The sequence below is a fragment of the Otolemur garnettii genome, unplaced genomic scaffold (assembly GCF_000181295.1).
Source record: "Otolemur garnettii isolate 467f Iridium unplaced genomic scaffold, OtoGar3 scaffold00088, whole genome shotgun sequence".
Lineage (NCBI taxonomy): Eukaryota > Metazoa > Chordata > Mammalia > Primates > Galagidae > Otolemur > Otolemur garnettii.
Window position 1 is genome coordinate 1,604,700 of NW_003852483.1, and position 24,024 is coordinate 1,628,723.

General features: G+C 45.9%; 1 protein-coding gene across 4 annotated transcripts in view; it reads right to left on the reverse strand.

Annotated features, from left to right (window-relative positions):
* Positions 1–2,007: 2,007 nt before the first annotated feature.
* SYK (spleen associated tyrosine kinase) overlaps positions 2,008–24,024 on the reverse strand; it is an 86,083-nt gene continuing 64,066 nt past the window's right edge. For 2 of the 4 annotated variants that reach the window (XM_012808385.2, XM_023516263.1), the window contains 8 exons: positions 23,208–23,276; positions 17,894–17,981; positions 17,337–17,514; positions 15,374–15,583; positions 14,057–14,246; positions 9,648–9,788; positions 8,969–9,081; positions 2,008–3,106 (listed from right to left, as the gene is read on the reverse strand). In XM_012808385.2, coding sequence (XP_012663839.1) covers positions 3,034–3,106; positions 8,969–9,081; positions 9,648–9,788; positions 14,057–14,246; positions 15,374–15,583; positions 17,337–17,514; positions 17,894–17,981; positions 23,208–23,276 — 1,062 coding nt within the window. In that variant the 3' untranslated portion in view covers positions 2,008–3,033. The remainder of the gene's footprint in view (positions 3,107–8,968; positions 9,082–9,647; positions 9,789–14,056; positions 14,247–15,373; positions 15,584–17,336; positions 17,515–17,893; positions 17,982–23,207; positions 23,277–24,024) is intronic. The other 2 variants (XM_023516265.1, XM_023516264.1) reach the window with 1 other exon arrangement.

Below are 24,024 nucleotides of genomic sequence, written 5' to 3' on the forward strand. Positions count from 1 at the left end.
TGCCTGTGACAATCCTGTTTGACACTATTCATTTGACTGTATGACCTATCATATCCTGGTAACTTCATGGAAATAACAAAGCTAATTTTAAATTTTTATTAAGAACCACAGTTTAAGAAAATGTCCCATGACAAAACGTAGCTGCTCAGACCTGAATGGGGAGCAGGACACATGGCCGCCTGGTGGCAGGAGCCTCAGGGAGGCTGGGAGGCCTGGAGACCAGCAGTTGCCTCTGCAAGGGGAAAGCTGGGTGGACCTGTGGTCGGCGGCTGATGTCAGTGTGAAGTCACTATCCGGCAAATGTAAGCAGGATGAGGAGTGCAGGGTAGGACGTGTCCAGATGGAAACCCACGTGCAATGATCTTCACCGTGGAACACACTGTTTTCTAGTGTAGAAACACTGCTCCCTGCTGGGGGACAAGGTAGTCAGGCCTCTGCAGACAATATGATGCCAGCCAGGGACATATGTGTGTCTGTCTGTTCCTTTGTTTCCTGCTAAAAAAGGGCAAGTAGGTAAAAGGCCCATGGCATGAACCCAGCCTCAGGGAAAAACTGGGCTGTACAGAGGGAAGGGCAATGCGTGTGCGGAGCCAGCCCAGGCTGGACACTCCAGAAGAGGCTACAGAGACCTTTATCCAACCTTCCAAACTGAATCCTTTTCACATTATAAATTCTTTAATTTAGATGCTTTTCCCTATTTGCTCTCCTTTGTGATCCAGGGAAAGGAATTATTTCTGCCTGTAGGACATGATTTTCACTAGACAAGACTTCCCTGTGCTGGTCACAGTATGGACTCTGCACACAGAAAGCTGATCTCCCAGGTGGGGGGCCCAAGAGATTGTCCAACAGCAGGGACACCTCTGCCTGGCTGAGGCCCCCTCCAGGGAGGCGAGACACTGGCCTCCCCCTTGCTCAGCACCATTCTGGGTGCCTGCGATGCCAACAGTGTGTGGGGAGTGCTGCTCAGAAGCGAGCAGATCACTCGCAAGGGAGCCCCACACACTGGGTGCATATGTGTGCCCTCTTTCCCGTGAGCTACATATGTGTGCCCTCTTTCCTCTTTGGCCTGAGTCAAAGACACACTCTGGGAATAAAAAGTGCCTTCCTGTACCGAGAATCCAGCCCTGCTGCCCCTCTCCAACACGGCCCGCACCTCACCGTGTCCCACACGCTCAGCCTTCCCTCTCATGCTTCCGCACCTGTCTGTGATCTGACCCCCAGTGATTTGGTCATTGACCTTTTTAATTTCAGGGACTCTATGTTAGTTTTGAGAATCTGCTCAGCATGTTCAACACTCAGGGTTCTTCTCTTTAATAAAATCATTGAACTGGCTGGAAGCAGGGGCTCACGCCTATAATCCTAGCACTCTGGGAGTCTGGGGCAGGCAGATTGCTTGAACTCAAGTTGGAGACCAGCCTGAGTAAAAGCAAGACCTCATCTCTATGAAAAATAGAAAAACTGAGGCAAGAGGATCTCTTGAGCCCAAGAGTTTGAGGTTGCTGTGAGCCACGCATATGACACCACAGCATTCTACCTAGGGCAACAGAGTGAGACTATAGCTCAGAAAAACAAAAATGATTAAACCACCAGCAGCATGATTCTAAAAAGCACAGATGACTTCTGCAGATTTCTTAGCATACTTTCTACAGGTAACTCCTGTCTTCCATGGCTGAGCAAAGGTACCGGCATGTCCCCTTCCCCATGCCTCACTCCCACCCTCCTATTAGGAGGCCTCCTCTGCTGCCCGTGGCTACATACACATTTTCTTAAACTGCACCTTAAAATGTCTCAGGTATTTGAAGAAGGGCCAGGTCCAAGTTCTTATACCTACTGACATAAGAATTGTGGCTAAATATCTCTAACTTTCAAGGGCCCTGGCAAAACTGGTATAAATGGGTGATGATTTTCATAAGGTCAAACATTGAGTTAAGGATTAGCTAAGATTAGACTAGAAAAAGATTCTCAGGTCTGCATCCTCAAGCCAAAGTCACACTCAGTAAGCCCTGCTTGTGGGTAGGGGTCAGGGTCTTTGACTTTATTGTGAATTCATACTTTCTTTAGAAACTCCCCTTTGGATGGACTGGATGGTGTGTTACCCTCCATTACAGACACAGAGAAAGGGGATTCTGGCTGGACCCTCTCTGTGGAGGGGAGGAAGTGTGGACAATGCTAGGGAGATGACAATCTGAAGTGCTCTGCTATCTTGGGTCAAGCACAGGGTCCCGGGCATCCTTCGTCCCTGTGCAATCTCCACACAGAACTTTATTCACCAGTCCCCATACAAGAACAATCTCTAAGGCAGTCTGCAGGAAGTGGGTGTTGGGGGACGGTGAGCCAGGCTCATTCATTCAAACAGTCCTCAATTTTCACATGGTTCTATGTCTTCTGTCCCACAGCAAAGAGCAAAAGCAGCATCCAGGCATTGTTTTGTCCTTTCTTAACTGGCCAAATGCTTAGAAATAGCACTGGTCAAGCTTGATTTTCTTTCTTAAGCCTCAAAGTACTTTTAGTATCAGAAACGCTTTTCAGTGGCCAGGGACCAGTCTTGCAGGCTGTCAGAACCATGATCTGGAGGCAGCAACTTCCTCTTCCTTTCCCCTCTGCCCCTCCTCTCAGGGTCCTGCGCTGACAGCATCCCTGGATGTTTTGGAAATGCCAACTTGGGCGAGAGTACTGCATACCACCTGGCAATGCGTCTGGGCCTGCCGGGCCCTCACATACAGCCCAGGACCCAGAGAAGGGGAAAGACACAAAGGGATTTGGAAACAGGTCCTAAGAATAACCTGTCATGAAAATCACATGGACGAGAGAACAAATGAATCCAGTGGGCCCCTCTGATCCTCTGGTCTGTACTTCTTCTGGGAGAAGGTTTGCTTCGAGGAGGGCTGTCTCAAGGTGACAAGGCATGTCCCTTCCACGGCCACTCTCCCAGCTGGCAGAGGGGAGGGAACACTGGGAATCAGTCACTCTGAAAACACTTTTCTGTCTTCTGCTCCTTTGATCACAGGCAGCCATGGGCAGGGACAGGAGCTGTTAGTTGACCACATCATAGTAGTAATTGCGTAGCCGCAGTTCCACTGCTGCAAATCCAGGCCTGTTCTCCACCCTGAAAAGGGGAGAGGTGAGTTATCCTTTGCAGCCTGCCACCAGAATGCTACATGAGAGCATAGGTGGCCTACACCCCAACACACCCATTGCAGGTACAGAGGACTGGTGACAGCGTCCCCTGGTGGCTAACCCTGGGACTGTGACCTATGGAGCGATCCGGGCACCTAGCCCCTGGGCCGCCAGCAGGCTGTGGAAACAGAGGCCAGCCCACCCAGACCTAAACTTAGCCTTCATTTTAACCTGCTGGCCAAGTGATTCCTGTCCACCTTAGAGTTGGAGAAGTTTCACACCAGAACTCAATATCTTTCAAACCCACATTCAGAGGCTCTCTGTAATTCTAGCAAAACAGAAGGTGCCTGAAAATACTTAAATGTACTATATACCTATTTAATGTTTGACTCACTCTTGTTAAGAAAAAAAATACACACAGAACTTGAACTCTTCCCTACCTACACTCCAATCGATGGCTCTGGAGTATCTGAAGAAAGACCATTGATAATGGGTTCTTATTAGATCCAAACCTTTCATGCAAGAAGCAGAGACTCAGGCCTTGTCTGTAAACATCTTACACAGCAAGGCCTCCCCACCACTGTTGGCAAAGGAGGTATTGATGTCAGTAGACTAGGGGTAAAAGCTTTAACAACTGGTGATCTTTCAATAGACATTTACAGATGTCTTGTTTTCTCTAACATGGACACATTAGCTGGATCAGTTGGAAGGAAGTATTAAAACATTGAGAATATATCCTCACTTAGAAGTTATTTTTCTTATTTTGCAAGATTTGGGGATTTATCGCAAATGGATAAAATTGCCTAATAGAATGTGAGGTTGAAAAGGAATGTGAGGCTAAACTGAGGGAAACTGTCCACCTATAACCATTACAAAGTCCATGTCTAAAATAGCTGGAGAGTGACCCACAGTGACTGCGATTTCTTATAGTTCAGCCTAGATGCATAGAACATGCCTGAGAACCAAGAATCACTCATCAGTGTAAGAGCAGAGTGATTTCTACAGAACCAAAAGAGGCAGTTTTGTCAAATGTATCAAAATACATGGTTTCTCCTACAGCTTTCAAAGAGCAAGCAAAACCATGATAAAACTGCTCAAATCCACTAGCACAGTCAGCCATCTGCAGTCCCGGCTGGGGACACAGGCCTCCCAGGGCTCCACTACGGCAGGCTATGGCTCTGAGAGAGGATGTGGGGGCCAAGGGCAGGGGGCAGGAAAGAGCCTTTGAAGAAACCTGTGTCTGCCCAGAGGGTCAGCCTCTGTCTTGCTCTCGGCCATCTATGGGCAAAGAGCATGCACCTCATCATCTTTGCAAAATAGGTTCTCCTCTAACTGTGGGAATACCAAGAGCACAAGGGGTGCTTGTGACTCTTGCTTGGAGGGTTTGCCTGCCCAGCAGCCAAGCGGGTGGGGGAATCCTCTGATTTCAAACACTTGTGGGAGAAGAAGAATATAGATTTGGCACTAGGAAAGACACCTGGACAGGTCTCCTAGGACACCTCTCCTTTATGTTGGTGTAGAGGCTGCCTCCAGGAAGCCAGGGCAAAGCTGGGCTTCAGCAACAGGAGAGTGACACAGTTTCTGCCCTGCCTCTCCAGCCCGGGGACCCTTCTCCTCCTCTGCCCTCATCCCCACAGCCCAGATCTTTCCTTCTCATCCTGCAGGTCTCAGCTGAATGCCACCTCCTAACGGATGCCTGTCTGGACCCCTAGCAGAAGTATGCGCTATCCCTCTCTCCGTCATTCTCTATTCTCTTTTGAAGTCCCCAGTGTGTGTGATAATAAATATACAGATTTGGTCTTCATCCTGGGTTCCTGGCACAGAATCCTAAAACCCTGGGAATTTCCTGGGGTTGGAAGGGCAGCCACATCTGAGTCCATGCTAATGAGGTGGCTCTGGGTAGGCCCCTGGGTAGCTTTAGGATGGGGAAACCGACTTCCCAGACCTCCAGGGAGGGGAGAGGGGCTAGAAGCTGAGGTATTACCAGTGACCAGTTAATCAATCCTGCCTATGGAATGGAGCCTCCATAAAAAGCCCTACATGATGGGGCTTAGAGAGCTTCTGGGTTGGTGAACACATCCACATGACAGGAAGGCAGGGCACCCCAACATGGGGATAGACACCCTGTGCTCAGGACCCTGTGGACTGTGCCCTACGGACCTCTTCATCTGACTGTGCATTTGCATCCTTTTAAATGTCCTTTGTAATAAAGTGGGCCTCACAAGTACAGCACTTTCCTGAGCTCTGTGAGCTGTTCTAACAAAGTGTCAGGTGTGAGGTGGGGGAGCACAGGGACCCTGACAGCTCTCAGACGTGCAGGTGGCAACCTGGGGCTTGTGCCTGGCATCTGCAGGAGAGGGGCAGTCTTGTGGGACTGAGCCCTCAACCTGCAGGGAGGGTGTGTGCTGACCGGTAGTCAGGATTGAATTGAATTGGTTGCAGGACACCCGATCGTTATCCAAAAAGTTGGAGAATTTGTTGGTATGGGGTAAAAACCCACACATTTGGTGTCAGATTATGTGAGTAAAAACAGCCTAGACAGTAGTTTGCTCTAGAACATTCTATCACAACCCAGAACAATACATTCAGAGAGGGGGGCTAACGTGCTTCACCTTGGGTTAGCAACACTCCAGCCTCCAGCCAGCCCAGCCAGCCCAGCCTGGTGAGCCCTGCGGGGGGAGCGGCGGGTAGTGCTCATTTGCAGGGCTCAGGGTGTGAGGGCATCAAGAGAGGTGTGTCCAGTGATCCACTGAAAAGTGTATATGTCTGTCTGTCTTCTCTCTCTTTCCTTTGTCTCTCTCTGCCCCCTTTCCCGTCTTCTCTCTCTCTCCCTTCCCTCCATCCTTCTACCACATTGGAGAAGGTGGCTGTTTGCCATGGAGGAAAAATATAAAAAGCAAACACTCAGAGAATATACAGGGGGCATTTATAGTCCCTTCACTGAATCTGCCACAGTCTGGAAACTCTGATGTGCTTCTGTGCCCCAGGCAACAGCTGGCAAAGTCTTCAATGTGAGAGGCCCTTGAACTCCAAACATGCCTGTGACATCCCCCAGGCTCGGTGCCCTCCTCGGTCTGAATTCTCAGCAGACTCACGGCCTTCTCAGGCACCGGCAGCACGCAGCACTGACTGGCTCTTAGCTTACTGTTTCCGCCCCTGCCCTCCTCCAACGCCTGCCTTGCATCTTACAGGGCAGGCTCTGTGCTTCTGTGCAGCTCGGGGCTGGGAGGGCTGGGCAGAGGCAGACTCTGTGAATGCCCGGCTCTCAGAGGATGTGCCGCTCAGGGCAGACCTCACCAGCCATCCCAGGAAGTCACACGGTGCCTTGGTTTACTGATCATTAAACAGGACTCTGAGCCGCATCTAGACCCTCCCTGGCTCTGAGAGAGGATGTCTCGAGATTCCCTGAGGGGCGGAGGCCATTACAGACTATTCAGGATCAAAAGTTCCACTTTACTCCATTTGCAAGGGCTTTTCCCACTGGTGTCTTTAATTACCTGACTGTGACTCAACTCTGGAAAAAACAACTGGGGACTCCCTTACTGATCCCTGCTTTCCTCCCGGGCTTTCATACCACCTCCGTCCGTGACCTGCACAGGTACTACTTGGAACATGGTGTTTCTTCTCCACAAAGTGAGAGGGAAGGATGACTCGTGCACACTCAGGGTCCTGTCATCACCTGACAAGGGCCTGTGAAGCCCCCCGAGGACGACACCCACAACTGATGGGAAGGCCAGCACCTCCAGAGAGCCTTGGCGACAACCCTGGTGCTTCTGAATCATCCCTGTTAGACATGCTTCATGAAATCTTTTTTTAAATTCATTTGTACCTTATCAAACTACTTATGTCTAGACAAAGTATCTGAACACCTGTCCCACTCCCCTTTTGAGGTCACTACTAGAAAATCTTTAACCTGCAAAAGCATAGCTTTGTTGGAAGAATTTGATAAAGTGTTGTCATTTCTAACTGGGAAAGGGGCTGTTCACTATTTCAGTTGGATTGAGGCTTGTCCCCAGGAGCTGATTCCGCGAAGCCAGGTGGAAATGACATTGCCTGCCTATAACTCTCCAGGCAGGAAAACACATTGTCAAAGGGTGTCCCCTTCCAGGAAGACGACTGCCCTACTTTGCTCTGACTCCAGTGAATCACCAAGATGAGACCCTTTTGCCTCTACATCCTCTCCCTGGTGGATCCTTCTGGAAACAACAGCACAAACTCTGTGTGTGTCCCCCAAGGACATCCCTCCCTGCAGCCCTGGTCCTGATTCCCAAGTCACAAGAAGACTCAGAGGTGCTGAGGACACCCAGCAGCCCTCACAGTGTCCTGCCCAGCAGCTCTCTCCCTCGCTGGGAACGTCTCCTTGACACCTCTTCAGGACCCCAATCACCCTCCTGTGCCCACCCTTCACTCCTCTCTGTGAAACAATCAACCAACAAGTAAATATGTCAACATTAACATTAAATGCAAAACGCTGATTTTAACTCTCTCCCTGGGAGTTCGTTTTAATTATAAGTTTTTGCATTTGTTTCGGAATGATTTAACGTCCACCCACAACCCTCCTCGGGGAAGTGAAGCCTTCAAGGGAAGCTGCAGGCAGGACTAAAGAACACTTGTAGTAAATGGTCACAGGGCCCGGGTGGCCAAGGGCTGCTGTCCCCGGGGCCGGTGCTGCTCCTCTGGGGAATAGCATCAAAAACAGATGGGTTCTACGTACTGATGGTTCTGACCATTCTAGATTGGGCATGGGGAGAATTAAGTCAAGAGTCAAGGAATGGATGTCCCCCTAAAATCCATGAATAACATTCCTTCCTTGCTGACACTTTGCCATCTCTTTAGCACTACCACTCCGAGTTAGAGAAGATGCCACAGGGTCTGGGCAGGCCCCTTTGGCCCTGAAGAGGCCCTGGCCAGGTCCTTCCCAGCAGGATGGCAGCAGCAGGAGCAGGGAGATAGCTGCCTGGGGTTTGCCCTTTACCTGTGTGGCTGCCCCTGGGTTGTTTTGAGATAAAGAAGGAGAATCTCACTGCCACTCCCAGTTGTGGTAGAAAAATGCTCTGGGAGTGGCGAGGTCTCAGAAACCCAGGTGGCATCTGAAGGTCTCAGAAACCCAGGTGGCATCTGAAGCATTTATTGGGATTATCCCTTGACTTTCCAATGCTTTAGAAATGTCAGCTGTATCCGAGAGCAAACCTGATTCTGTAAACTGTTCAATCAGGATAAGAGCTCTGTTCTCACAGACCATGTTGTTTCTGAGCTGTCTGGGTTGTGTGTGCACCCTTTAGGGCCAGAGGGCCAGAGAGCCAGAGAGGAGCCTGGGCCAAGACACATTCGTAATTCTCAGCTGCAAAGCACTGTGTACATTAAAAGCATGACCAGCACCGAGGATCCAGTAGGCAAAATAAGCTATGTGATGGCAGCAGGGTAGACTCACGCCACTGCTGAAAGGACAGGGTGGCAACCCCAGCCAGTCCATCTGTGAGCTGGCCAAAGGGCATCAGGACAGTCAAACATTCCCTTACGGAGCAGACTACCATCCCTTATTGCCCCAAATGGCGTGTAGCCCTAGACTTCTCACTTTGCCTGCCCTTACCCCATCCCCCCACCCCCAGTGTAATTTGGATACTTGGATTAAAGAATGGATCTAAACTCATTCTTCAGACTCTAAAGCTTGCAAGTGCCTGGGCCTGGCAGTGAGGGCTCACAAAACGGAGCCAGTCCCTGCATTATTTGTTTAGAAGGGTACACCTTCCCCATTCTTGAAAAGACAGAGGTTATACTTCTTTTTAATGCCCAGCCATTGCACCTGTCAGCAGAGCATTTGGATAAAGTACAGGAAGTGCTGGGTACTCACTCATATGTCCAGCACAGGTTCATCAGCTCGTACATCTCTCTGGGACACCCTGCGGGGCACCCCATCCGCTCTCCTTTCTCTAACATAGCAGAGACTTCACTTCCCTTCATGCCCTGAAACACACAGGATACACAGGAGCGTGTGAATGAAAGAGTTCTCAGATGAAGCCAATGAGACAAAGTGACCCACCCCAGGGCCCAAAGGTGTGCACCTTGTACCGCTTTAATTATGTGAAACAGAAAACAGGGGCACCTAATCTCTGAGGGCAGCGTTGGACAGGTCGCCCCTGGGAAGGGCTCACTGGGGCTTCTGGGTTCTGTTCTGCTCCTTCACCTGCTTTCATGAGTGGGTTTCATTTGGGAAAACTCATTGAGCTAAATCCCGGAATGCATGCCCTTTTCATTACATATATTTTGATTAAAAGATCTAAAAACTGCAGCTGGGTTGCAAATATGACACTGCAAACAGTTGTGATTTCTGTTTCAACCCTAATGAATGCTGATTTGGGTATGCGTTTATGCGGTTCTTGGTTGTTGTGACACATGATGGGCAAAACACCTCCTGCCAGGGAGCTCGGAGAGGAGCGCGGATTTCATGATTTCCAGGTCCTGGGAAGACGATGGGGTGCTACTCTGCTCTAATGGCCGCACAGTGAGGACACAGAGGGGGAGTGGCTCACGCGGTAAGGCTTCTGCCCATAGGAAAACGCTTCCCACATTAACACTCCAAAGCTCCAGACGTCACTCTTGCTGGAGAACTTGTAGTAGTTGATGCACTCCGGGGCGTACCACTTCACCGGCCACTTCCCGTGGGTCTGGGCCTGAAGGCAAAGCAGATGGAGACGTTCCTTTAAGAATAAGTGTGTATACCCATGTGCTCGGTGCCATGATTCCCTGTAGCCACAAAATGACAAATCCTGTGTAAATCCATTTATATGAAGGACCGAAAATAGTCAAATTCATGAGACAGAAAGTGCAGCTGTGGCTTCCAGGGGCTGGGGAGAGGGTGGAATGGGGAGTTAGTGTTTACTGGGTATGGAGTTTCAGTTTTGCAAGATGAAAAGACTCTGAACATTAGTTGCAGAATAATGTATATGAGCTTAGTATTACTGAACTATACACGTAAAATGTGATTAAGATGATAAATTTTATGTTATGTGTTATTTTATCACAAGCTTAACAAGGAATAAGAGCATGACCCATGTGGTGTGTTGCCTGAATTTAAAAAGCAATACTAAATCTTTTTCTTTAATTGTTGGAGATTCATTGAGGGTACAAAGAACCAGGTTGCATTGATTGCCTTTGTTAGGTAAAGTCCCTCTCATAAAAAATAATACTGAATCTTAAAATCGTAAACACTCTTTTAAAGATTTCTATACCTGGCTTGGCGCCCGTAGCTCAGTGAGTAGGGTGCCAGCCACATACACGGAGGCTGACAGGTTCGAGCCAGCCCTGCCTGCTAAACAACACTGACAACTGTAACCAAAAACTAGCCGGGCTTTGTGGCGGGCACCTGTAGTCCGAGCTACTCGGGAGGCTGAGGCAACAGAGTCGCTTAAGCCCACAAGTTTGAGGTTGCTGTGTGCTGTGATGCCACGACACTCTACTGAGGGCGACATAGTGAGCCTCTGTCTCCAAAAAAAAAAAAGTAAACAAACAAACAAAAAGATTTCTATACCTATTTTTGAGATTCAGATCTAATGCTGGCGTCATTTAGTCTTTTCCTGCCACCTCTTTCTTTGGCCACACACCCCTTCATGGGGCACATATGAAGAGCCCAGCCTGGAGGCTCCTTCACAGCTATGGTCAATACCAGGCTGTCCATAGTATATTTAACTAGTCCTGCTTACTCATCCACAGTCTTCAGCCAAGAATATTTTGACATAAGTTATTGGTGTCATTTACAAAATGATTTAAACTTTCTAATTCCCTAATTAAAAAGAAAAAGCTATTGTTAGCAAAGGATCAAAACGGGACATAACAAACCCTTCCACTCAGGTTAGCCATTCGGGCACACGGGGCACAGGGTGAGTCTTGTCACCTCCTGTTGATCTCACCCTTCCACCTGGGAGAAGTCCTTGTGGGGGAATGGGGCAGGGGTCTCAGTGAAAACTGACTTTATGGCACTATAGTGGGACGTGATGAGAAATTCGGGACATCAGTCTGGAGGTTGTACGGTGCCCTGACACTTCTCTAAATGACACAAGTGGTTACACCTCTGTCTCCATCGTGTGCATTTTTTTGATATTTCGATTTCAGAAGCTGTAACTATAGATTCATGTGTGTTATTTCAACGTTCCTCTGAAGTTTACACTGACAAAGAGGCAAACCTTTGACAAACACTATGCTGAAAAGTTAGTCCCTCTCCACCAGTAACTCCAGCTCCTCCTCCAAGAGGCACCCCCCCCCCCAGCTTTCCTGCACCCTTCCAGAACACCCTGGATACACACGTAAATAGGAAATAGATATCTGGGGGTGGGGGGAATAAAACCAGGGGCTGTTGTGCTTTCCTTTTCTATTTCTCTACTTAGGCATGTGCTATAGACACATTTCTAGGTCAACACGTGCACATAAAGAAGTCACTTTTGAAGGATTGGCACTGGGCACTCACACACATCTGCTCGACTGGCTGACCCAGGCCCCCGCTGAGAGGCCATCAGCAGCCTCCAGGGTTTGCTATGACAGACCACTCGGGAATGCACACCACCGAGTGTGTGTGTCTGCACTGCCAGGAGCTGCAGATCCCAGGGCACTCATGCGGCTCATGCTCCTGCGCAGACCCACACACAGCCCTCCAGGGGCCGGAGCTCATTCGCTTTGGTGGCCTCCATTTCTCTTTGATCTTGTCTCACTTTTTATTTTTTTCCGTTTCACTTTGCTTTGTTTTCATGAGGAAATCAACCAGGTGCCTGTCTTTTCAGTAGTCTTAGTCTCTTCTCGCGGCTTCTAACATGGTTTTATTGATGGAGTGGCCTTTCCCCCTTTTTTTATTTTCAGAGATGTTCTGGCTCACTTTTCACTCATATGCCCTTTAGTATCTGTGCCAGTTTTAAAACTGGCCTCAAGTTCTTTGACACTCCTCCTCTAACGAGGCGGAGTGTCTAGCCCCCCACCTTTGAATCTGGGTGGGCTGTGGCTGCTCTGACCAGCAAAATAAGGTGTAAGTGACCCTGAGATCGTTTCTGCACCCAGGCCTTGTGAGCCTAGAGGCCTCACTTCCTGCTTCTTGGGTAACTGGCTCTGGAGACCCAGGTACCACGCCTTGAGGAAGCCCAGGGGCCACTGGGCAGGTGTGCCACCAATAGCCAGCAAAGATCCCAGACCGTAGCAAGCATCCAGTCGGTCCCTTCTGTGTGAGCAGAGTGGGAACGATCCTGCTGCCCACCCCCAGGGCCACCTCACTGCATGACCGGAGATGCACCATCCCCACGCCCCCGCCTGAGCCGCAGGACTCCAAGTAAACAAGTGCGTGGTGGCCTCCTAACGGGAACTGTTACACAGCAGTGACATTCATGTTGCCCTCTTCCTTCCCCTCTCTGCATCCTTGTTTCAGTCTTATCTCCGAGATGACCTCCACACAGTGCATCCAGTCACACCGACCCCCTTCCCCAGCATGTCCTCATGCTGCTCCTCTAGGCCACAATTCCCTGCAGTCCCCACATCTCACTCACTCGCCCCTAAGGGGCTTCTTCCTGCTCTGCGGGCCCCCTGGAGCTCTGCCAGATGAAGGGGACACAGGTATCATCCCTTTGGGGGCATTTCCAGCTACTGCTGGGTGTGGAACCCAAGCCCCATCCTGCCACCCACTGGTTAGACGTTCGGGGTCTGTCATCGTTTCTGAGCACTCTGAACATGGCTAGAGACCTGCAGGGTTGTCCTTGCTACCCTCTTCAGTCCAGGAGCCCCAACCCCAACATTTTCCAGTTGGGGGACCCTATGTGTACCCTGTGGTTGAGTGGATATGACAATGAGGCTTTCTTGTCTCTTGTCCCTTCTTTTAGTTGTTATCAGGGCATCTGAAGTGTCAGAGAAGGGTAAAGTCACATCAGCAAGTGAGGTGCTCATCCTGAAATTATTTTTCAGGAGATCTAAACCCGTACCCAGGACTGATTTCCATTTTATGTTTTGTTGAAAGTTCATTCTTAATTCCTAAGAGCTTCTGCCCTAACAAATTATGGGGTATATTTCTTTTCTGATCCCATTTATGTAATCACCCTGATCTTTGCTTTCCAAAACTGACTTTGTTGAAACTTCACTTCTCCCGGAGTGAGCCAACAGAACAATTTCCACAAATGTATCAGAGATATACCGTGCCCTGATGGTGTAGCTGGAAGAAGGTGAAGAATTTATTTGACAGTTCTCATCTTCATTTTCTAACTAGATAGGTGTTGTCAAAAGATTATTGTGTAATAGAATATTCCAGACTATATGTTGTGTATGTGTTCCACAAGATGCTGTTGGATGTTTGTTTTGTTGGAAAAGGACTGTCTGGATGAACCGGGTTTGACAGGTTAGTGGAGGAAACCTCTGCTGAGATTCACAATGCTGAATAGCAGGCAGGGGCTCAGGGAAGTCCTGCCAGAATCACCCTTCCAATCCCTTGCTTCCAAAGTAATTTAACAAAAGCATCCCGTTCTTCTTTTCTCAAAATGAAATATCAATTAATACTTCCACTTCCAGGAAACCTAATAATCACATGTGTATGTAAAAATAAAAAAATATTTCTAATAAAAAATACTTCCACTGGGCAGTACCTGTGGCTCAAAGGAGTAAGGTGCTAGCCCCATATACCAGAGGTGGTGGGTTCAAACCCAGCCCCAGCCAAAAACTACAAAAACAAAAACAAAAACAGAAAAACCTTCCACTTCCTATTGTTCCATGAAACATAACTGGGAGGAAATGGTTTTGAGTAAATCTCAAGGTGTGCTATATTAGGGTATTTATAATTTTTAAATAATAGAATCAAGGCTTAATCAGAACATAGTTTAGATAGTTATTCTTGATTAGTAAAATTGCTTCTTGAATCCCTACCATAATAAAATAAAGAAGACCTGACTTTCACATTTCCCGTGAGCTGAGCCGTGCCTACCTTGTAGTAGTTTTCGTCAGCACGAAGAGCTTTGGAAAGTCCAAAATCACTGATCTTGGCATAATGTTGAGTGACCAGCAACACATTCCTGGCAGCCAGGTCTCTGTGCACAAAGTTGCTGTCTTCCAGATACTTCATGCCCATGGAAACCTGGTGAACCAGCTCGATGATGTTCTTATCCTTGACTTGCCTGGAAGTCAGAACAGTGTTATCAACTGCAGCAGGTGGCACTCCATGTTCCCCATACACACAGAAGCTGAGCCCATGCACTCCACATTCTTAAATGACAGGAATCACCCATGGCGACAAATAACCTTGTTAGCATACAGCCACTTACGACCGACACCGTTCAGTGTTCAACAAGACTGATTTTCCCAGTGTGCTTTGAGCTGCACTAGAAGCTAGAGGACAGAGTGCTCAGCCCTGGCTCAGCCCTGGCTCAGCCCTGGCTCACAGATAGCCAAGCACCAGCTCAAATCCTTGTCCCAGTTAGTATCAGGCAGGTCACAAAACCAACCCTGAGTTTCTATTTCTTACTTGGAAAGTAGAGTAGCAACATCTCCCTGCTAGAGACACAATTGGTGGTTATTACTCTGTCTTATTCCAAATAAGCTCTCGGTCTCAGCAAAAGCTTTAGATACACACAGTATGATCTCTGTGGATGATGGATGGAGTCAGTTGACAGCAACTGATATTTTAAAATTTTTAATATTTACTTATTTTTGAGATAGGGTCTCACTCTATCATTCTGGGTAGAGTGGGTGGCGTCAGCCTAGCTCACAGCAACCTCAAACTCTCGGGCTCAAGTGATTCTCCTGCCTCAGTCTCCTGAATAGCTGGAACTACCACTAAGCTTGAGTATTTTTTCTATTTTTAGTAAAGATGGAATCTGGCTCTTGCTCAGGCTGGTGTCAAACTCCTGCACTCAAGCAGTCCACCTGCTTTGGCCTCTCAGAGGGCTAGGATTATAGACCTGAGCCACTGTGCCTGGCTTAGTAACTGTTATTTTTAGAAGTCACAGGAACTTAGACATCAGCCAGACGTATGTAAGACATAGTGCTATCCCTTGGAAAATGTTTCTTTTAAATGTTTGTTTAAAGAATGTTCTTCCTGGTGAGGGGAGATTTCTTGTCAAGACATTCTGAGGCTGATTCACTGTGCCAATACAGAGGGAGGAAAGGAAGAAAGACAAAATCCTCAAACAGAGTTTTTCTCTAAGCAACAAGAGATAAAAGAGCTGGGTCCAAACACTACGCCTCCCTTTGTCCCTCTCTCAAGGTCCACCACTTCTGTGCCTTCGGGAGCACCTCCCGGTACCTGTTCTGCTGCAGATACTTGTTGAGGGGACCCAGCTCCGCCATCTCCATGACCAGCATCCAGGACTCGGCCTCGCAGATCCCGATCATGCGCACGATGTACGGGTTGTCCAGCTGCTGCATGACGTTGGCCTCCGCCAAGAGCTCGTCTTTGAGAGCTGGGTCGTTGGCCTCATTCTTCAGTATTTTCACAGCCACTGTTTTCACAACCCTGCAAAAGAAATCACGACACATGAACACTTTCCCCCATGGGTTACTTCTAGATAATCATCTGTGACATACAATCCCTGTGCAGAAACAGTCTCCTGGACACATGTGTGGCAGAATGGAAATGTGTCTTGAGAAGCCTGCGATGGGCGACTCCCCTTCCACCCGAATCCTCTCGTTTTATAGACATAGAGAGCGAGTCCCCATCACTTCAAGGGAATGATGGGGAAGGTACTGAAGGATGCCTTGACCAAGCAAAATCCCTGACTGTGCAACAGTCAAGGAATTTTCAAATAAACCTTACCAACTACAGTATATTAATACCAAGATTCCTGTGACATCTTGTGATGTCCCATCTCAGAGTATGCATAACAAATGTGAATTTTAATTTCTTTAATATAAGTTGAAAGTGAATTTCTGAGTATAGAATTTAAGAGTGTACATTTAAATTTAATACACTTAAAAAGCATATATTTAAATACATTTGAAAGCTAAACAACTGTGCTGGGAGAAACCTGAAAATGTTGAATAAAACCTAAGTTAAGTGGAAGGGGTGCCGTGCTTGTTGGTTGGAAGACACTATATTGTAAAGACATCTTTTTGCCCCAAATTGACCCCGAAAGCCTCTCCTGTCCCCAAGCACTCTAGTGGAAAATATATATCCACAGTCACGTCTATGTTAATTTACATTTTTAACCAAAGAATTAAATATCACAGCCTTTTGCAAAGCAAGTAAATCGAAGCCTTAATACAGGAAAATCTATATTCATTTTATAAAATAACTGTGAAGTATGTACATATATTTTAAAATAAGCATCAGGGCCCATTGGATTGTGTGTGTGTGTGTACGTGTGTGTACGTGTGTGTACATGTGTGTATATCTGTGCTCACACACACATGCACAGGCCCAAGGGGGAGGGTAGCCTAGCAAGCAAGAGTCTCTGTGCATGTATATACTTTTGTTTATGCTTTTGACCTTTTAATCACATAAATTACCTACCCATGAAAAAGATTCTTACCAAATCCTTTAAATTTAAAATAGCATGAAACAACTACACCTAACCACATTTGTCCTAGTATCATACCAGCCTGAGAGCGGGTCTGTTTCAAAAGGATCTTGGTATTCTTACTACACATTCCATGTGTGATGCCTTCCAAAGACCAAATGAAATGCAAAAACATTTTAGACATTCAGCAATTGTAACTGCTATATATACTATGCATTGTTATATTTGAAATCATAAAATAAAGCTAGTGAATAATTACACTACTGGTATTTGGAATCAAGAATTTTCTGAGTAAGAAGAATGAGACACAATTGTAAAAACCAAAGGCAATATGTGAAAACACTACCGTTATCATTGAATGATTTCATGAATTAAATAATCCATATACGTATGTGCATACAACGATCTAAAAGACACACACACAATAACCAGTTAATAGTCCTAGCATTTGGGTGATACAAATGTGATGTCTTTTCTTCCCGGGTTTCGGCTTGTTTCTGTTCACTAGTTTTCTACAAGGTATACGTGTTACCTCTAAACTAACATAAGCTATTCTATCCGTACTTGATACACATAACAGTCGCTTTTGTTATAATCGTACCAGAAGTTGACAAAACCTATAATGTTGATGACAAAGGGCTTAGCCCTGCCAGGCCACGTTCTGTGTTTGGGAACAGGTGAGTGCCACAGGCATGCTCTCAGGAGTTGGTGGGGCATGAGCCGCCTGGGGCAAGTCTGGCAGAGACTTACTTCTTCATCTGGTAGTAGCCCTTCTTCACAGTGCCGAAGTTACCAGAGCCCAGCTCTTTGTCTTCCAGCGTCAGCAGCTTCCGGTCCAGGTAGACCTCCTTGGGCCTGATCTCCTCGGGGTCGGCGTAGGGGCTCTCGTACACCTCCGTGTCCATGGGCAGGGCTTCCCTCTGAGGGCCTGCAAAGCAGTCAGGAGACATACAGCCCAGGGCAGGAGCCCTCGGGGGGATTCACCCTTCCAAGGATGTGACGGGCATGTAAACGTGAACTCAGATTAGCACCCATGTCACGGAAGAGGAGAAATTCTGAGGAGGTGCCACGGACATTTTCAATGCTGCTAATTTATTATGAAGGAGATGGACAAAGACCATTTCGTTCAGCAGCCCTGCCACTGCTCTTGGGCATCTGATGCCTGCCACCTGCCACTAGCTAGACATTAGCATCACCATGGCTGATCCTCTGGCAGGGGGATGAATTTGTGAGCCAGGCCTACAAACTTACAAGTGATCACACGCTTTGCTCTGTCAATGTCCAGTGAATAAAAGTGAACCTCTCACCTCTGTCTGCAGTCCAGGGTGCTACTTCTGGCTCATAAGGATTGAATGACACAGTACTGTCTGGCCGGCTCCCCTGGGCAGGAGAGGCCTAAAGCACACAAAGACAACAGGTCATTTGTCTCCATCAGTACACTGGAAAGGTGATCTGTGTAATTATTTCCATTTCCAAATAATCACATTTTAACTTATGCAGGGAAGACAGAGGAAAGAATTAAGAAAGACAAGGAGGAAAACAGTTTATCTCTTTCTTCGGGCCATTATTTGGATTCTGCAAGGTCTAAATAAAGCTCATGCTACTACAATTCCAGAGGTACCGTCAGCCCCTTGGGGGGTCTGGTGAGAGAGTTAATTCTAGTTTTCCAGGTAAGATTCCCACCCTACACACACATCCTTTCATATCCTTCTGAAAGATACTGAGGATGTTCGTGTTCCCCTTGGATTCATTTTCCTCCTTTAAGCTCTTGCTCTTCAATTTCATGTTACATGGAGGTTATTTAAAGAGGAAAACGATAACACCCACCCACTGCTCCCACTTGCTCCCTAACTCCAACATGGGTATGCCTTCCTAGGCGCCATCAGCATCTTTATCTGCAGTGGAGATCTAGCAACATTTGGGTGGATGTCAGAGGGTGGTCAGTGAGCCACATGGCCCCACAGACCAGTTGCCACCCACCCAGGCCACAGCACCGCTGCTGCTAATAGTGATAATCATGGACCCCATGCCATGTGGAATCCTCTTTGCTGATGGGAGGGAAGGAATTCTTCCTCAGACCCACAGCAGGAAATGGAAGCATGCCTGAAACCAAGCCTTGCTGGCTGTTACTAATGCAGCCTTCCTGGTTATTTGAGGAACATCAATTGGCACCAGGAAATAATCAGGGGGAAAAAACATCCACATCTTTTATTCCTAAGGACTTTGCCTTTGGAAACTCTTTATCTTGAGTTTTCCTGACCCATTTTAACTCCCCAATTAAAACCAGATTATCGCTAAGTTTAGTTCACAGTAAAACCATAATTTGAACCCTTCTGTTTGGATGTGAATTGAGTAGCAAGTTCATATGTCCACGTCCCTTCTCAGTGCCCAAACACTGGCCACGAAGAAATGAGATGCTGCCAGATTTTATAGAAGTTTAAAGGAACAGAGACATGAAGCTTAACATGGCACAGTCACTTATCTCACAGCACACACTAACTCCTTGCCTGCTCTATTGGTATGAGAAGCCCCAAAGCCAAGTCAGATAATGAAGTCACAACGTGCCACTCCCACCCCTAGCCATTAATGCCCTGCCCCCTGGACTCCCTCCTTTCATGCTGTCTGTGTTTGTCAGAGGAAGGCCCCCACACAGGGGCCCCACCCTTTGGATGAGACTAACTAATGACTGCCCTGATTTGTCACAGGGGTACAGAAGCATCCATCTCTTACAGACTATCTCAGCACTCCTCCTGACCTACTTAACGGAAATAACTATGATCCAGGAAGAATGAAGTTGGAATATAAGTTTTGGGGGATGCAGGCATTCACTGCTGCCCTGGAAGCTGTGCCATGCCCATGGCGGGTGCTCAGTCAAAATGTGTTGAATGAATGAATGCAAAAATGAATGAATGAAGAACATTTCTTAAGCCTGAAGTATAAAACTAATATGATTGAAAATTAAGCTCTCTCTCAAGTCTTCATATTAATGGAGAGAAATAAGCATGGATAATTCCCAGTGACAATCTTTTTTAAACATTGACATATGATTATAGGACTACAGGATGTGTGCTGTGATTTCACTTCTGTTCTCCAGGGCAGGAAGACTTTAAAAAGGCTTGTTGCAATTAAACCAGAATGCAATTATGTAATTACCTAACATATGATTCCGGTGGGGAAGTGGGGTCATAAAAATATGTTGAAAATGACAGTAGGGTATCAAGAGAAAGTAAGGATTAGTAGGGATGAACATGGGGACTCTAATCTGCTAGACTTGAAAAATTTGTTGCCTACTCTATCTTAGCGTATGGATGAGGAAACGGAATGGGGATATCCCTCGGAAGTTTGGGCTCCATACTTTCAGCCAAGGCAGCTCAGGGCTTCATTTCCACGCTGCCCTACACAGACCGCCTTATGATTATGAAAGAACTGGCCTGCCCTTCACTGCACCGCGCCAGCTCCCTCCTAGCCGAGCCCCTGGCTACCTGCCCCTACTCCTTTCTGTAACTGATGGGATTGGAACAAAGGATGGCACCATGCTTGGAAGACTATTCTCTGTAGAGGTTAGTCAGAGAATAGGGAGGCTTCCTACTGATTCAGTTAAAAAAACAGTGGTTACTTTATGATAATGATGAAGAAATAAAATGCACATTTCACTTTCCCCAAAGCACTGCATGAATATGCCATTTAGTAGAACAACAACAAAAACAACCTCTGGGCGTGAATGCTCGGTTGAAAAGAAGAATTTAAGAACTTCGTGAAGAATGAGCACAAAGGCATAATGACAAATTGTAAAAGTATAGATTATTAAAAATGTAATGCAATGTTAATTTTAACGAAAAATGTGCCTCTGGCCCACATTATTATTGTTTGTCATCGTTCTTTCTGTTTGCATTTGATGGTCTGTGCAGTCCCAGTCAGTAGTGTCATGTTTTCTGCATAATAAACTAGGTGCAAATGAATTGTCCACGGTTCCTTTTTGGCCTCATTTTGCCAATACTCAACACAGAATTCAAACCTGCGGGACACCACTAGATGGCACTTTGTACCTTTGCTTTCAACTTTCCAAAAGAGCAACTGGTAATTTTTTCTTCACGTTTTATAAACTCAGGTAATAACAGATCACTCCACAATAATAACAATAATTTATTCAGTTATACGCTATGCTCCCTTACTTCTTGCTCACTTAAATGCAAATAGAAAACGTATCTGACAAATACTCTTTGAGTCCCTTGGTTTAAAAACTGGGGATTCAGAAGTGAGCAAGAGAGAAAAAAATGATCACTCTGTTGAACTGACAGAGTAAGTTTTAAAATACTCCGATTATTAATGTATACATGGGAATAAAACATGAAAAATGGATTTCAATTGGAAAGGCTGGGACACATATCATTTTAATCCTCTTAGAGAATGTGCCTTTGAAGTGTGAAGCTAAAAAGCTATAAGTTTTCAGGGATGTTATTGTCCAAACTCTGCCTATTTCCTTAAGAGAAGGACAGGGTTATGGACTCAAAGCAGCAAAGAAGAAAATTCCAAGGCTAACACTAAGTTTCAATCACTGAAGGACTGCCAGTACTTGTATTCCTTAGGTGAATTCCTTTATATTTTACAGTATAAACATGCTACTGATTTCTTTTTTCTTTTTTTTGAGGCAGAGTCTCACTATGTCACACTGGGTAGAGTACTGTGGCATCACAGCTCACAGCAACCTCCAGCTCTTGGGCTTAAGCAATTCTCTTGCCTCAGCCTCCCAAGTAGCTGGGACTATAGGCACCCGTCAAATCACCCGGCTATTTTTTTGTTGTAGTTGTCATTGTTGTTTAGCTGGCCCGAGCCAGGTTCAAACCCACCAGCCTGGGTGTATATGGCTGGCACCCTACTCCCTGAGCTACAGGTGCTGCCCATGTTACTGATTTCTGAGGAAAAGTTTAAAATGCAGCTGCTCTTAATAAATTTCTCTCAAAGTTGCAATTTTACTGTAACTGGTTTTATTTCTATTGCTATACATTTAAACTATTAGCCAGACTTTGTCAATTGTACAGTGCTAGAATAATGACCTTCATATGTACATGACTGCATATAAATGCAAGAACATCTGTATGATACATAGAAATAAAATGGCAGAGTTGAGTTATATGTACTTTTAATTTTGCAAAATCACCTATCTTATAGAACGTGTCATTTTACACTTCTCCAATAAAGTGTGAAAGTGCTCACCCCTCACATCCTTGCTATTACACGGTGTGTTACCAATCTTTTTTTATTTGAATCTATTTTATAGGTGGCATTGTTGGACATCATCGTACTAACTTGCATTTCTTTTATTATGACGTTGAACGACATTCACATGTTTAAGAACTATTTATATTTGCTTTACTTTATTCTATCTACCGATGTTCTCTGCCCATTATCCCATGAGATCGTTGATTTTTTACTGATTTAAAGAATCTCTCTCCATTAAAGCCATTCACCTTATACACGTGTTACCATTACTGATACTTTATTTCCAGTTTCTTATTTCTCTTTTGATGATGTTACAGTTCTTATCCGTGCACATATTTCTTTATTTTTATATGGTCGTATTTACCGTATCTTCAGTTATTTTGAGACATGTTCTCCTGTCCTCTAAAGATCTACTAAAACATTTTCTCTATCTCAAATGCTGAGTGAAACTTACTTCTCTGTTTTAAGGTCAACAGATTAAGAACCTCTTGAGTATGACTGTCAGCTTGGAAAATTATTATCAAGTAAAACTCTGGGCTTTCATGCTTTGTACTTATGTCGTTTCAAGTAAGTACTTTAGGCAATCTACTTCATGAACTGGTGCCCAATTATATGCTAAAATGTTTGGAAAAGCACCAGTTAATATAAAAACTAAAAATATTAATAAAAGACTCAACTTTACCCCAACAATGATATAAATAATAAAAAAAAGAAATCCATACATTTTATACATACATTCTGGGGGCAGGGGTGCATGAAATAAGTCATTAAAAAATGACTTATTTCTATTTTCCTTGAAAAGTCAATTATAGAGCAAACTACAGAAATCTGATGTCAACATTATTGCCTCAAAAAAAGAACAATAGCTTTAGTTTTGATGTCCTCTCTACATGTTACATTTAGGGTGCTGTGTCAGCCACAGCCCTAATGAAGTGACTGTGCACGTGACACCCTCAGGTCCTCACCGGGCAGCAGACCTCACGGAACCTTGGTGTCCCCTCCATCACAAGGTCATTTACATAGTCAATTACCAGAACACTGCAACAGATGATTCTGGCCACCAAAACTAAGTTGGCTATCTGTGGAAAGATTTTGCAACCTGAGAATTAGCTACCACTGACTACACTGACTTAAAGCTAACTGGAGTGGAGAAAGCACATCACAATCGATGGATTTCCAGCAAGTGGACTGAGGACCCACATGAAAAGCACAGTGTGCACGTGGGGCGTGGGCTGCCCGGGGATGAAGGTGTGGACGAGGCTACACACAGCACAGAGGCAGGGAAGCGGGGTGGTGGGAGGGGGCGGGACGGGCACACACAGGGCAGGCGGGAGGGCGTGAGCTGAGTGCGGGTCAGTCCTACCACTTAGTCAGGGACAGCAAGCAGGGACGCTTTAGCACCTTTCTGTGGCCAGGCTTTGGGAAGGAGTATGATTTGATTCTTGAGATTATTCCACCCGCTGACCAAGTCTAGAAACCACAATGGCAAAGAGAACAGTAAACGTTTCAGAAAACAAACACAGGATACCTTTCACCACACGCTATGTTAACTTGCTTCGTAAGGGCACTGCTAACCCCCTCCTGGCCCTCCTAGTGAGATCTACGGCAGGCAACACTTGATCATTGGGAAGGCTTCCAGAAAAGCCTACCTACCACATGGGCAGAAGGATCTAGAAAAATATTTGGGAAATATTTTCCCAAAAATAGAACTATTACATTTAGTAGCCTGTGCTTTATACGGAATTATTAAGTCACAAGCTCAAGATAAATCGCCCTAAAGAAACTACAAGTAAATCTGAGTGCTCAGCTGTGTTATTTTAGGGTAGGTGCAGGTTCTATGGTGAAAAATTCATCCAGTTCTACACTGAGGGCCTTGCATTTTTTTTTTTTTGCATGTATTTTACTAGTCAATAAAAAGTTACTCCAAAATATCTAAATTCCTAAATTGTGTCATGAATGGCTAAATATAGGGCTTAATATTCTTTTAAGAGTTCTCAGCCCTAAGCCCTCATTCACCTACTGGAAAATGGAGCAACTAACATTCAAGTAAGGTTGCCATGACCCATGTAAAGGGTAAAACAAAGTGATGACTCCATAAAGGTGCTACATTTTAACACTGATCCCAGAGTTCACTGGCATTTTAAGCAAATCCATATTCCCCTGCTACATTTTTCTTTCTTTCTTTCTTTCTTTCTTTCTTTTTTTTTTTTTTTTTTTT